General features: G+C 39.3%; 1 protein-coding gene across 10 annotated transcripts in view; it reads left to right on the forward strand.

Annotated features, from left to right (window-relative positions):
* cadpsa (calcium dependent secretion activator a) overlaps window positions 1-13,309 on the forward strand; it is a 181,088-nt gene that overhangs the window by 111,754 nt on the left and 56,025 nt on the right. For 7 of the 10 annotated variants that reach the window (XM_089009909.1, XM_089009910.1, XM_089009913.1 and 4 more), the window contains 3 exons: window positions 1,385-1,468; window positions 5,756-5,788; window positions 11,579-11,686. In XM_089009909.1, the coding sequence (XP_088866035.1) occupies window positions 1,385-1,468; window positions 5,756-5,788; window positions 11,579-11,686 (225 nt within the window). The remainder of the gene's footprint in view (window positions 1-1,384; window positions 1,469-5,755; window positions 5,789-11,578; window positions 11,687-13,309) is intronic. The other 3 variants (XM_089009911.1, XM_089009912.1, XM_089009918.1) reach the window with 1 other exon arrangement.

Genomic DNA, 13,309 nt, shown 5'->3' on the forward strand with positions numbered 1-13,309 from the left:
GACAGCATAGATGCAATATGACAAAACAAAGACACAGAGAGACATTCATTCTTCAGGACTTGCTGTACCCTCTTTGTGATGACATGAAGCAGGCTATTAGTTATACGGCTACCCTTGCTAGCTGTCTATATCTATTAGCTATCTATTGCCTATCTATTAGCAAGCTAGCTTTCTATCTCTTTGAGTTACTTCTGGGTTGAGTGAATGCTGGCGCGTGTGGCTGCCCCTGCTCACATGTGGAAGGGAACAAAATTGTCAAAATAGTAAATACTCAATGTTCTGGCTTGCTAGCTAGCTATTAGCTATCTATCTATTAGCTAGCTAGCTATTTGAGTCAGGAAACATATTAGCTATCTAGCATGCTTGCTATCTATGAGCTATTGATTAGCTAGCTAGCTAGCTATCTTTCTATCTGAGTTATTCCCGGTTGCACGAATGGCTGCCGCTGCTCACCCACAGAAAAACTTATCCTGTGACTGTAAAGTGACCTTGAGAGTTTTGAAAGTCGCCTTGAAATTAAATGGATTATTATTATTATTATTATTATTATTATTATTATTATTATTATTATTATTTTTATTATTATTATTTGATCGCTATTTGCTATCTATTAGCTATCTGGCTAGCTCACTATCTAGCTTGTTATCTATCCACTATAGAGCTGGCTGGCTATCTAGCTGGGTATCTGTTGGCTATCGATTGGCTAGCTAGCTAGCTTTCCATCTATTTGACTTATTCCGGGTTGAGTGAACGCTGGCTCATGTTGCTATCTATTAGCTATCTAGCTAGCTAGCTATTGATTTGCTATCTATTAGCTCTCGAGCTATTCTTTGTTGTAAAATGTGTCAAGTAAATTATTATTATTATTATTATATTATTATGGTTATGATGATTATTATGATTACGACCTGGCTGGCTATTTAGCTAGCTACCTACCTGGCTATCAATTTGCTATCTATTAGCTATCTGGCTGCTAGCTATCTAACTTTCTATCTATTTGAGTTATTCCGGGTTGAACGCTGGTGCGTGTGGCTGCCGCTGCTCACCCACAGAAAAACTTATCCTGTGACCTTGAGAGTTTTGAAATGCGCTGAGAAATTAAATGGATTATTATTATTATTATTATGATTGTTATTATTATTATTAATTGGCCCACTTGGTAGAAGGCACTCACTCACTCACTCATCAACGCTAATGGCACAAACCTGGCACCACATTTTGACGTATTATTATTATTATTATTATTATTATTATTATTATTATTATTATACATTTTATTTTGACTTCCTTCTTTTATCTCACGAATAACGACGCATTTCAGAATATGAATGAAAATGTTGGCTTGTTCCTGATTCTGTCCTGTTGAATTCTTCTCTTTTTCCAGTTTGTGGTCATTCTCGAAAGTGTCTTGGCAAAACTTTCGAAATACGACGAAGGAACGCTCTTTTCCTCTTTCCTTTCCTTCACAGTAAGTTGCTTTTCATGGATTGTGATTGTTTTTTTGGGGGTAGGTGAGGGGGCGCATTCTTCTGCAGTAATCAAACATGAATTGATATAAAGTGTCCCATTCAAATGTAACTAGAGTGATACCTCAGCTTACGAACGCTTTAGCTCACGAACTTCTCGCCTTACAAACATTAAATTTGCGAGAATATAATCTTGGCATACGAACTAGTTTTCGGCAAACGAACGAAACACACGGCGCTACGGTGGCTGGAGGACTAGTTTTCATCACCCACTTTCTTTGATTGCACTCAGTGATGACGTGGTTTGTTATCGAGTGGAGTACTTTTGCTATTATGGGAGCAAAAAAGACCCCACCACAGCCGAAGAGGACACAAAAGAAATTGACGGTCGAGTAGAAGAAGGAGATCATCAAAAAACACCAATGAGGTGTGCGTTTGTGCGACTTAGCCTCCCAATACCAATATGCTAAGTTGACCATTGCTACGTGTGGCGAAGGTTGTTTCTGTGTTGTCTAAGCAGTGGTCTCAGGCAATAGAAGTGGTTGAAAAACTTCTGTTGATTTGGATTAATGAAAAGCAGCTAGCAGGGGACATTGTGAGTGAGGGTATGATCGCCGAGAAAGCACGGCAACTTCACTCGGGTATCATCAAGAGGCAACTTGGAAGTTCGTCATCCATTGACAACCATCGCAAAGGTAAATAAAATGACTTTCTTATATAGTACAGTTTATTTCTTTCATTACAATCCAATAGCATGTTTATTATACATAAAAGAAGGTATATTTTGTGTAGTTTTAAGGCTTATTTAGTGGGAAAATATGTTTTAGGGGGACTTGGGAATGGAGTATTCTCATTTTAATGGTTTTGTATGGGTAATAAATGTTTGGAAGACACACTTTTCGCCTTACACACACTTTCTGGGAACCAATTAATCAGAATCAGAATCATCTTCATTGCCAAGTATGTAGAACACACAAGGAATTTGTTTCCGGTAGAACACGCTGCACTAGTATCGTCAGCAAAAAATTGCAAAGAGGCACTATACAGTTCTATTTGGGTTACTGTTTAAATAGTTATTGGCTTGGGGGAAGAAGCTGTTTAAATGTCTGCTGGATTTGGTGCGAATGGATCGGCCTGAGGGGAGTCGCTGGAAAAGGTGGTGGGCAGGGTGCGGAGGGTCCAATAGGATTTTCCGTGCCCTTGTTTGGATTCTTGCAGTGTGCAAGTCCTTGAGAGTGGCTAGGGTGGTGCCAATGATTTTTTTCCGCCGTCCTAACTGTCCGTTGAAGTCGGTCAATAAAACGACTTTATTATAAAGTACAGTTTATTTCTTTCATTACAATCCAATAGCATGTTTATTATACATAAAATAAGGTATATTTTGTGTAGTTTCAAGGCTTATTTAGCAGAAAATGATGTTTTAGGGAGACCTGCGAACGGATTATTCGAAAAACACAGATGGAAGTTGACTCTCCTTCACATCACAAAGGTCAATAAAACAACTTTATTATCCAGTACAGTTTATTTCTTTCATTACAATACAATAGCATATTTATTATACATAAAGTAAGGGATATTTTGTGTAGTTTTAAGGCTTATTTAGTAGTAGAAAATGATGTTTTATGGGGACCCGGGAACGGTTTATTCCCATTTTTAATGGTTTCCTATGGGAAATTAATGTTTGGAAGACTCACTTTTGCCTTACACACACTTTGTGGGAACCAATTAAGTTCGTGAGCTGAGGTATGTATCACTGTCCAGCTAAGTCAATATTTCAAGTCCGAATCTGGTTTGCTGGGCAGCTTCCTCCTTTGCAAATTTGTGACTGTAAAGTAATGATGAGTATGACACATCCTCCAGAAAGTGCAAATCTCTCAATTCTGAATCGGTGGAATCACACCTTCAAATGACCTACACTATTGTACTCTGTTTTTTGGAACCATCTTGTCAAATGTGCCATTTCCTGCAATAAATGGAGCAATCTGGACACAATTCTCCACTGTAAGGAACCATGACCAATATTTTGGCATGCCTCACTTTCATTGAATTAATATCCAGCTGTGGATCGCATTTAAATATTGAGATATCTTCCCTTTAGCGAAATAAATCACTCATTTCTTGCATGGCCATGTCGACAGAGTGATCAAGTTCCATTTTTTATTGTATTTTTTTTAGCCATTTTATAAGAATAATACATTTCATTTATAAGCACCTTTCAAAACTCTCAAGGTCACTTTACAATCACAAGAGAAGTTTTTCTTTGGGTGAGCAGCAGCAGCCACACGCGCCAGCGTTCACTCAACCTGGAAGTAACTCAAATAGACAGAAAGCTAGCTAGATAGCTAGTAGATAGCTAGCTAGAGATATTAGATAGCTAATAATAATAATAATAATAATAGTACATTTCATTCAGTTCGGACAGTTAGGACGGCGGAAAAAATCATTGGCACCGCCCTACCCACTCTCGAGGACTTGCACACTGCAAGAATCCAAACTCGGGCGCGGAAAATCCTACTGGACCCTCCGCACCCTGCCCACCACCTTTTCCAGCTACTCCCCTCAGGCAGGCGCTACCGATCCATGCGCACCAAATCCAGCAGACATTTAAACAGCTTCTTCCCCCAAGCCATTAACTCTTTGAACTCTTTCAACAGTAGCCAAAATGGAACTGTATAGTGCCACTTAGCAGTTTTTTTGACAACGATACTAGTGCAGCGTGTTCTACCGGAAACAAATTCCTTGTGTGTTCTACATACTTGGCAATAAAGATGATTCTGATTCTGATTCTGATTCTGATTCATCATAAGTGCCTTTCAAAACTGTTAAGGTCACTTTACATAGAAAGCTAGAGCTAATAGATCACTAATAGCTAGCTAGTGACAGCTAGTAGTGATTATGCTATATTGACATATATCTGCTGGGTATTTATATGGAGAATATGAATATGACTATTTTTTGGCTAGTTCTTTTTGTAGAATAAACACTAGCTATAGCTAGCTTGAGAGATAGATAGACAGCTAGCTAGAGAATTAGCAATGTAGCTAGTTAGAGAGATAGAGAGAAGGCTAGTTAGAGAGCTATCAAGCTAGCTAGCAAGCTAGCTAGCGAGAGAGATAGCTAGTTAGAGCCACAGAGAGCTAGATAGAGAGAGAGCTAGCAAGCTAGCTAGATAGCTCGCTAGAGAGAGAGAGAGAGAGAGAGAGAGAGATGGATAGAGAGCTAGCTTGCTAGAGAGCTAGCTCGCTAGAGAGATAGCTCTCTAGAAAGCTAGCGAGCTTGAGAGCTAGCGAGCTAGCTAGTTAGAGAGCTAGTGAGCTAGCTAGTTAGAGAGCTAGCTAGTTAGAGAGCTACAAAGATAGCTTGCTTGAGAGATAGAGAGACCGCTAGCTAGAGAGCTAGCTGGCTAGCTTCCTTGAGAGATAGAGAGACTGCTCGCTAGAGAGCTTGCTGGCTAGCTCGCTAGAGAGATAGACAGATAGCTAGTTATAGAGCTACAAATAGCTAGCTAGAGAGGTAAAGAGACAGCTCGCTAAAGAGCTAGCTAGCAAGCTAGCTAGCTAGAGAGATAGAAAGTGAGAGATTTGTGAGATATTTGTCAGAAAGTAATGGATCGGAATTTAACTGAGCAGTAATTGTAATTTATCAGAAAGTATTAGATTAGATTGATAGATGATATTAGCCTTTATTTGTCTCCAAGTGGAGAAATTATCATTTCACAGCAGCAAAAACAACATAACAGAGCTGCTATAAAGGCAGCCACTCTCGCAGCGGCATCTTGAAGTCAAAACCAAAATAAACTAACATTTCAGATGAACAATGAAGACATTATTTATTAAAAAATAAACATTTAGCTAGCTAATAGCTAGTTAATATATAGCTAGCTAGACAGATAGCAAATAGATAGCTAGCTAGATAACCAGCTAATTAGTCAGATTGCTAATAGGCAGCAAATCGATAGCTACCGAGCCAGTTAGTTAGATAGATGGCTAATAGACAGCAACTAGCTAGCTAGCTAGATAGCCATCTAGATAGTTAGATAAGTGACCTTGAGCGTTTTGAAAGGCGCTTATAAATGAAAGTTATTATTATTATTATTATTATAAAAACATGTAATAAAATCAAGGATTTTGGTTAAATCCAGACAATTGAAGAAGCACATTTCATATTTTGTCATCACATTGACAAAATTGATTGTTATTGATTGATGATGTATTTTAATGTGAAAAGTGATGGAATGAGAACGGCGACTGTTTTATCCTCCATTTGTCATCTCTCTCCTTTATGACAAGGTCAAAGCGGCCTCAAAATACGTGGAAGTACCTGTAAGTCAAAGTGACACTTTTGTCTACGTCTTTTTGTCTTAATTGACACTTTGGAACAAACATTGACAAATTAAATCAACGGCAATTGTTCTTTTCACATTTTTGTCACATTTCAAAACAGGCTTTGCCATTGGATCTCATCATTAATGACAAAGTCAAGTGTTTGCATTTAAAAGCATTTGTTAACTCATTCACTGCCATTCACCGATTTTCTTTTTTCTAGTTTGGGTGCCGATAAAGTGCTGGCCATGGCCACTGGCAATGATTTTTCCTTTCCACAAGGGGGGAGCATTTTCATGTTTTTCAATGTTAGCGCTTTGTTGTAGCTTCAGCTGTTGTTAAAGCGCTATATCAACCAATCTGTATGTATTGCATTGTGTTTTGTACTGCCACCCTCATTTCAAGCTCATATAACTCCAGACCCATATCATTTAGGAATTAACTGTTTTTTTTCTGATGAAAGAAGAGAGTTGAATGTTTATTATGCTGCATTGAATGTTTATAATAATAATAATAATAATAATAATAATAATAATAATAATAATAATAATAATAATACATTTCATTTCTAAGTGCCTTTCAAAACTCTCAAGGTCACTTTACAGACACAGGATTAGTTTATCAGTGGGTGAGCAGCGGCAGCCACACGCGCCAGCATTCACTAAGCCCGGAAGTAACTCAAATAGATGGAAAGCTAGCTAGCTAAGCGTTACCTAAAATTTTTGCTAATTATTTACACACGCCACATAAAAAAATATCACTGCAAATGTGCTAATGCAGTTAAGAATGTCATATGGTTTCACGCCAAAAGATTTCAAAATGGGAACACCATTAATAATAACATATTAACATAGCAAATGATAATAGCTAAAAACATAGCTAATAATAATAACAATAATAATAATAATAATACTTTGCATCTACAAGCGCCCCTCAAAACTCTCAAGGAAATAGCTAATAGATAGCCCTATAGCTAATAGCTAGCTAGATAGCTGGCAAATAGGTAGCTAGCGAGGTAGCTATCTAGATAGCCTGCTAGATAGCTAGTGAGATATATAGATATATAGCTGGATTGCTAGATAAATAAAAAAAGTTAAGAGAGGAAAAAAGAAATAAGAATAAAGTCAAGATAAAGACTAAAAAAAGCTAAGCCTCCCCCAATTATGTCGTCCTAAAAGTCAATATTCTGTGGCTCCTGGACTTTGAGTGAAAATGACCAAAACCCTAACACTGGAGGGGACACATTTTTGCACGTTATGCCAGTCAATGAGTTAACTTTGAATAAACGTTTAAAGGACAACCGACGCCTCCGGACAAGCTGTGTCCATAATTTGTAAAATCACTTCAAATGACTCCTACTGAGCGTATTTGACCACATTTGACCACCACAAAGAGCTATTTTTAACCTTTTAAGACTCGCGCTGAATATTCAGGAGGTTTTGTTTTCCAGTTGATGACGATCCCCACGTGATGTCACGGAGGTAACGCCCCTGACCGAGAAAGCGACACACAATGCATTTTGCGATACTTTGTTTGGTCTGAAAACTTCGTGTTGATCCGTGTTGATGGCGAAATTAGAAGGAAAACACAGAAATAACGCCATGGTGAATCCTTGTGTGTTGCACCAAGACTACTATTTGATACTAGTTGACACAAATTCCCAGCAGACAAATCAGCCCATTTCCAACGGAGCCTGGGCGCCATCTTCTGCATTTTCTGGATGCTACATTGCTGTCCAGATGCCTGAAAATGACACGGAATAACTTCTTTAATCGATTGCAAACATTTATGCTTTCCTCTTCAGAACTATTTGAATCATATTCATAACGGGATGAGTAACAAGAAAGCATCTTCTCCCAAAGCCATTGTTTTGATTCTCCAGCAAGGCAAGACGTCTTGGCGTGACGTCACGAATAAGGGGGTGGGACCTTCTGAAACTGGCTACTTCCGGATTCAATTTGAAGTCGTTTTTGGAGACTTGAAGTCATTGTGTATTGGTGTTTTGCATTTGACTAAAAATATCAGCCTGCGTGTTTTGGCTATTTTAGATGCTAGAAAACGTTTCTCTGATGTCAATTAGGAAACAAAAAATGGTGTCGTTGTCCTTTAAAGCAACATTTAAAGCATCTCAAGGTATCCATAAACGCACATTTGAGCACAGATTGGCCCAAAGTTTCCATGGTATGAGATGAGATATTTACAAGGAAAGAGGTCAAAGCGTTTTCTGTTTTTCAACATTTTTATTTACTCTAAACAGCTTTAAAAAGCATTTTATTTGCAAATGTTCTCATTGTGGGACGAATAAAGGTTTTCTAATTCTGATGTATTTATTTATTATGTATATGTAACCCCAACCTATGCCAAACTGAACTGTTTTTTTAAGCAATTTGCTGTTTTGAATGAACTTGAGTATCAGCCTTGAGTGAATCAAAGTTTGTCCAAAACAAAAGATCAGCAAATTCTAGATCACGTCCTATTCGTGGCGACTGATTGACCGCGTTTAAAAGTTTGTTCCACGGTGGCGCCTTGACTGTGTTTATTTGTTGTGTCTGTGTCTTGTCCCCGTGCAAATACAGTCATACCTCGATTTACAAACCCCTTGGTTTACGAACTTTTCGCTTTACGAACTTTTCGCTTTACGAACGTTAACCTTGGCATACAAACTATTTTTCAGGATACACACAGAGCGCCACAATGAGTGATGTGTCGTTTGCGAACAAGCCCGTTCTCCAAACAAGAAAATGGCAGCCGACTTGTTTTTGTCCTCTATTCCCCGCCCCCAGTCTTCCATTAATGCCACGGGTCAAGAACGCAACAGTGAGTGGGGGGAAGGTTAAACATGAAAGAGACAGGCAGACGACAGAGTGAGAGTGAGAAAATGGTTAGAAAACAGTGACATTTCGACTAGTCTATACTTTATTGATCGTTCAAAGGCAAAGTGTAGACAGCAAGGTTAAAATATTCCATCAATCAGGCTCCACAAATAACCCGCACAACCATCTGTACAGTTGATGCAAAAAGCTATCAACCAGCTAAACAGAACACAATTGATGAGGAACAAGGTAAAATTATCGCAGAGAAAGCACGGCAACTTCACTCAGATAACGTCAAGAGGAAACCTGGAAGTTCTTCATCCATTGATGATTTCAAGGCTAGCCACGGATGGTTCGGTCACGGTGAGGCAACCAATTCTGACGACAAAGCTGCCAAAGCTTACAAGGAATCATTCCTCAAGATGGTAAAAGAAGAAGGCTACGTTCCTCATCAAGTCTTTAATGCTGATGACGCCATTCCATCAACCCATCAACGACCATCACAAAGGTCAATAAAACGACTTTATTATATATATAATTTATTATAAAGTACAGTTTATTTATTTAATTATAATACAATAGCACATTTATTATACATACAATAAGGTATATTTTGTGTAGTTGTAAGGCTTATTTAGGAGAAAATCACGTTTTATGGGGACCTGGGAACGGATTATTCTCATTTTTATGGTTTCCTATGGGAAATTAATGTTTGGGATACACACTTTTCGCCTTACACACACTGTCTGGGAACCAATTAAGTTCGTAAGCCAAGGTATCACTGTATCGGATAATGACTTTGATTTGCGGCCTTTTAGCAGATGGTGTTGATATGTGTGATTGTATTTGTGTGTGTTCCTATTTCCGATGCATGTGGCCTGACACTGACAGCTGTGCGTGGACGATATTGTCGGCCTCTTGTTGTACCACACAGTGACAGTGACAGTGACAGTGACAGTGGAGCACATTTGCTTGTGTGCGTTTGAGCTGGATTAGCTGCCAACACTTTGACAAATTTTAAATGAATGCCTTGTCAGGAAATGTGAAGAGGCAGCACTTCCACTGGCAGCCATCTCAATTCCCAGTCCGGCATGCTAATTAATAAAATGTTAATTATGTTATGTTAATTAGATACAAATGGAGAATCCCTCCCCCCCCCACAAAAAAAATCAAAAAATATCATGGCAAATGGGCTAATGGAGTTGAGAATGTCATGAGGTTTCACACCAAAAGATTTGAAAATGACAACACACTTTTTATAATAATAATAATAATAATAATAAATCTATGGGCCTTTCAAAACTCTCAAGGTCACTTTACAGTCACCGGATCAGTTTTTCTGTGGGTGAGCAAGGCAGCCACATGCGCCAGCGTTCACTCAACCTCGAATAACTCAAACAGATAGAAAGCTAGCAAGCGAGCTAATGGATAGCTCTGAGGTAGCTAACTTGCTAGATAGCCAACTAATAGATAGTAAATCACTAGCTAGCTAGGTAGCCAGCTAGATCGCTAGCTGGATAGATAGGTAGGTAGGTTTAGGATGGATGGACCGTCCAATTTGCCTGGAGTTTGATGTTTCTCGTTATTTTGAAAATTGGTAGCGGTCAGATCTCCCAGGCGAGTGACACGCAGATGTATCCCAGAGCTTGATTGACCGTGGCGTGGAGTCGAGCAAGTCGTGCTGTAAAACTCCCTCCGATGCTGTGCGAGTCTGCTTGTCTGTCTGGGTCTGACTCCGAGATGATTCTGATCTTCTGTCCCGCGACGGCTCCGCTTTGACGCTACAGATGGATGGATGGATAGATTTTTGGATGGATATTGACTTTTTGAACTCCCGAATTTTCCGCAGTGAAAATTTTCGAGATCAGAATGGCCTCACAATCTGCTCTCCCAAACAGAATTGTGACGTCGCCCATTTCACGTTTTATTTGGCCAGACAGTTGAGTTTTTTTGACAACTCAAACTACATTCTTCGAAACACGTCTGTGCAAGCTCTCCGTCGTACAGGAGTGGTCCATCCATCGATGAGAAGGTTTCTTCAGCCGTCATCTTTTGTACAGATGACGGCTGAAGAAACCTTCTCATCGATACATTCTTCGAAGTCTTAGTGATCTCGTCTGAATAAAAATCGATAATATAAAATGATTAAAATGACACTAAAAGTTATACAATTTATAAATGAAGTGTAAACAGTTTGTTATATCATAGTATTCAAGAGAAAACGTTCTTGAAAAAAACAGATTGACATTGTATACTATTCTGTCGTTTAAACCTCACGTCGGCCATTTTGAATGCTTTTCAATTTACGACCGTTTTGTTGGAACGGAAGCCGGTCGTAACTCGGATGTTACCTGTACATTCCCTTCAAAGAAAAAAACAAAACATTTGATCAATATGACCCTTTAAACAAAAAAAAAAAAATCAATATTTCTGTTTGACCGAAACAGATTCATGACATTAGATTCCGACATTTTTTTCCCATTTAAAATGTTTTCATTTTTGTTTGTCAATTTGGATATATTGTCTTAAAATGTCGATTTTTACGTTTTTGAGTGTCATTTTGGATATATTCCCTTCAAGCAAAAAACAAAAAAATAAAACATTTGATCAATATTTCTGACATCTCTTTCCATTTAAAATGTATAATTTTTCATTTTTGTTTGTCATTTTGGATGGATTCTCTAAAAATGTAAATGTTTCCGTTTTTGTTTGTCATTTTGGACATATTCTCTCCAGAAAAAAAACCATTTGATCAATATTTCTGTGTGACCGAAACAGATTCATGACATTAGATTCATGACATTTTTTTCCATTTAAAATATCAGTGTTTCTTTTTTTGTTTATCATTTTGGATATATTCCCTTCAAAAAATAAAACGACACACATTGTATCAATATTTGTGGTGTGAGCGAAATCGATTGACTAGATTCAGACTTTTTTTCTCTCTCTTAGCTGTTCTTGCATGTTCTTCTTCCAGAAACCCGGAATGGATGTGGCTGATGGTTATGTGACCTTTGTTCGACACTCCCAGGACATGTTGCGCGAGAAAGTCAACGAGGAAATGTACGTCGAAAGATTGTTTGATGTAAGTCACCCGTTTTCCTTTCGGTACTCGACTCCTCGTCTGCAAAACTTCATCCGATCGTCACTTGACTTTGAAAAGTTAACCGCACAAACGCATGATCGTCTTTCATGGGAAAGGAAAAGGAAACCACTCATGCTTGAACTCAGACATGTCGAGCTCCAGGCCTGCCTGTTTTCCATCTGACCCGGCTGCAACACACCTGATTCAGATGATCAGCTCATCTACTAGCCCTGATGCAGCATCAAAACAGTCCTGATGATTTGAATCAGGTGTGTCGCTACTGTGAGAGCTGGAAAACAGGCAGGACGGCGGCCCTCGAGGACCGACTTTGGACACCCCTGCTTTAACTCATTCACTGCAATTCACAAATTGATTCTGGAATAGAAAAGAGGACGTAGAGCGCCATTCCCCAATTTGTTCGGGTTTTGGTTTTTCTTGCTTGAGTGCCGATAAAGCGCTGGTCAGACCTCTGGCAATGTTTTTTTTCTTTTCCACAAGGGGCAGCATTTCCCTATTTTCCATGTTAGCGCTTTGTTCCATCTTCAGTGGTTGTTAAAGCGCCATATAAACCAATCTGTATGTATTGCATTGCCTTTTGGACAGCTGCCCCCATTTCAAGCTCAGATAACTAGGCCTGAAGAGTCTAGTCTAGGAGAGAGTCTAAGGCACAGGTGTCAAAGTCGAGGCCCGGGGGCCAAATCCTGCCTGCCGCATCTTTTTTTTCGGCCCGCGGTGTCATGATCTGGTTGTGGACCAACGGGGGGCGCTGTCGGCCCCGCCTGCACCTGGACAGGTGCTGGTCGTCCCGATCAGATTGGCGACCAACGGGTAGCGACGTCAGCCCTGCCTGCAGCCTCGCAGGTGCTGGTCGTTTAATCACTGACACTTAAAAGGACACCCGGCACGACCATCCGGTGCCGGTTCATTGTTTGTTTGCTGCTAGTTTGCTGCATGCATCGTGTATGTGTTTGTTTAACCTTGGCGGGCTTTTACTTTTGTTCTTCTTTTGCTACTTTGTATTTTTTCCGTTCAGATGATTTTGACGTTTTACATTTTGTTCCTGCTGACCTTTATTTTAATACAATTTGTCAAACAACCTCCTGCTCCCTCCTGCCTGCTTTTTGGGATCCGCACCCGCCATCACCACCTTGCAAACCGTGACACGCGGAAGCAAATGAACCTTGTGAAATTCCATGATGCATGCTAAAATCCGAACCAAAATGTCCTATTTTTGGATGTAAACCACAATAACAGTCATTATTCTTGACTTCAGATTTGAAAACCAGTTATTGATTCATTTGTTGTGCGCTCTAGATGTCATATGTGGAGGGGATTAAACATTCGAATGGCTTCCCCGAATTCATAATGGCCTTTAAAGGACAACCGACGTCTCCGGACAAATTGTGTCCATAATTTGTAAAATGGCTTCAAATGACTTCTACTGCGCGTGTTTTACAAAGATTCCACCGCAGATAGCTATATTTTGCGTTTTAAGACTCACTCTGAATATTCAGGAAGTCTTGTTTTTGAGTTGGTGACGAGTCCTCACGTTACATCACGTCAATGCATTTTACTGTGCTTTGTTTGGTCTGAAAACTTCATGTAGCACCAAAAAGAGGCAGA

This window comes from Hippocampus bargibanti, linkage group LG12 (assembly GCF_051943395.1).
Source record: "Hippocampus bargibanti isolate YZ-2025 linkage group LG12, ASM5194339v1, whole genome shotgun sequence".
Classification (NCBI taxonomy): Eukaryota; Metazoa; Chordata; class Actinopteri; order Syngnathiformes; family Syngnathidae; genus Hippocampus; species Hippocampus bargibanti.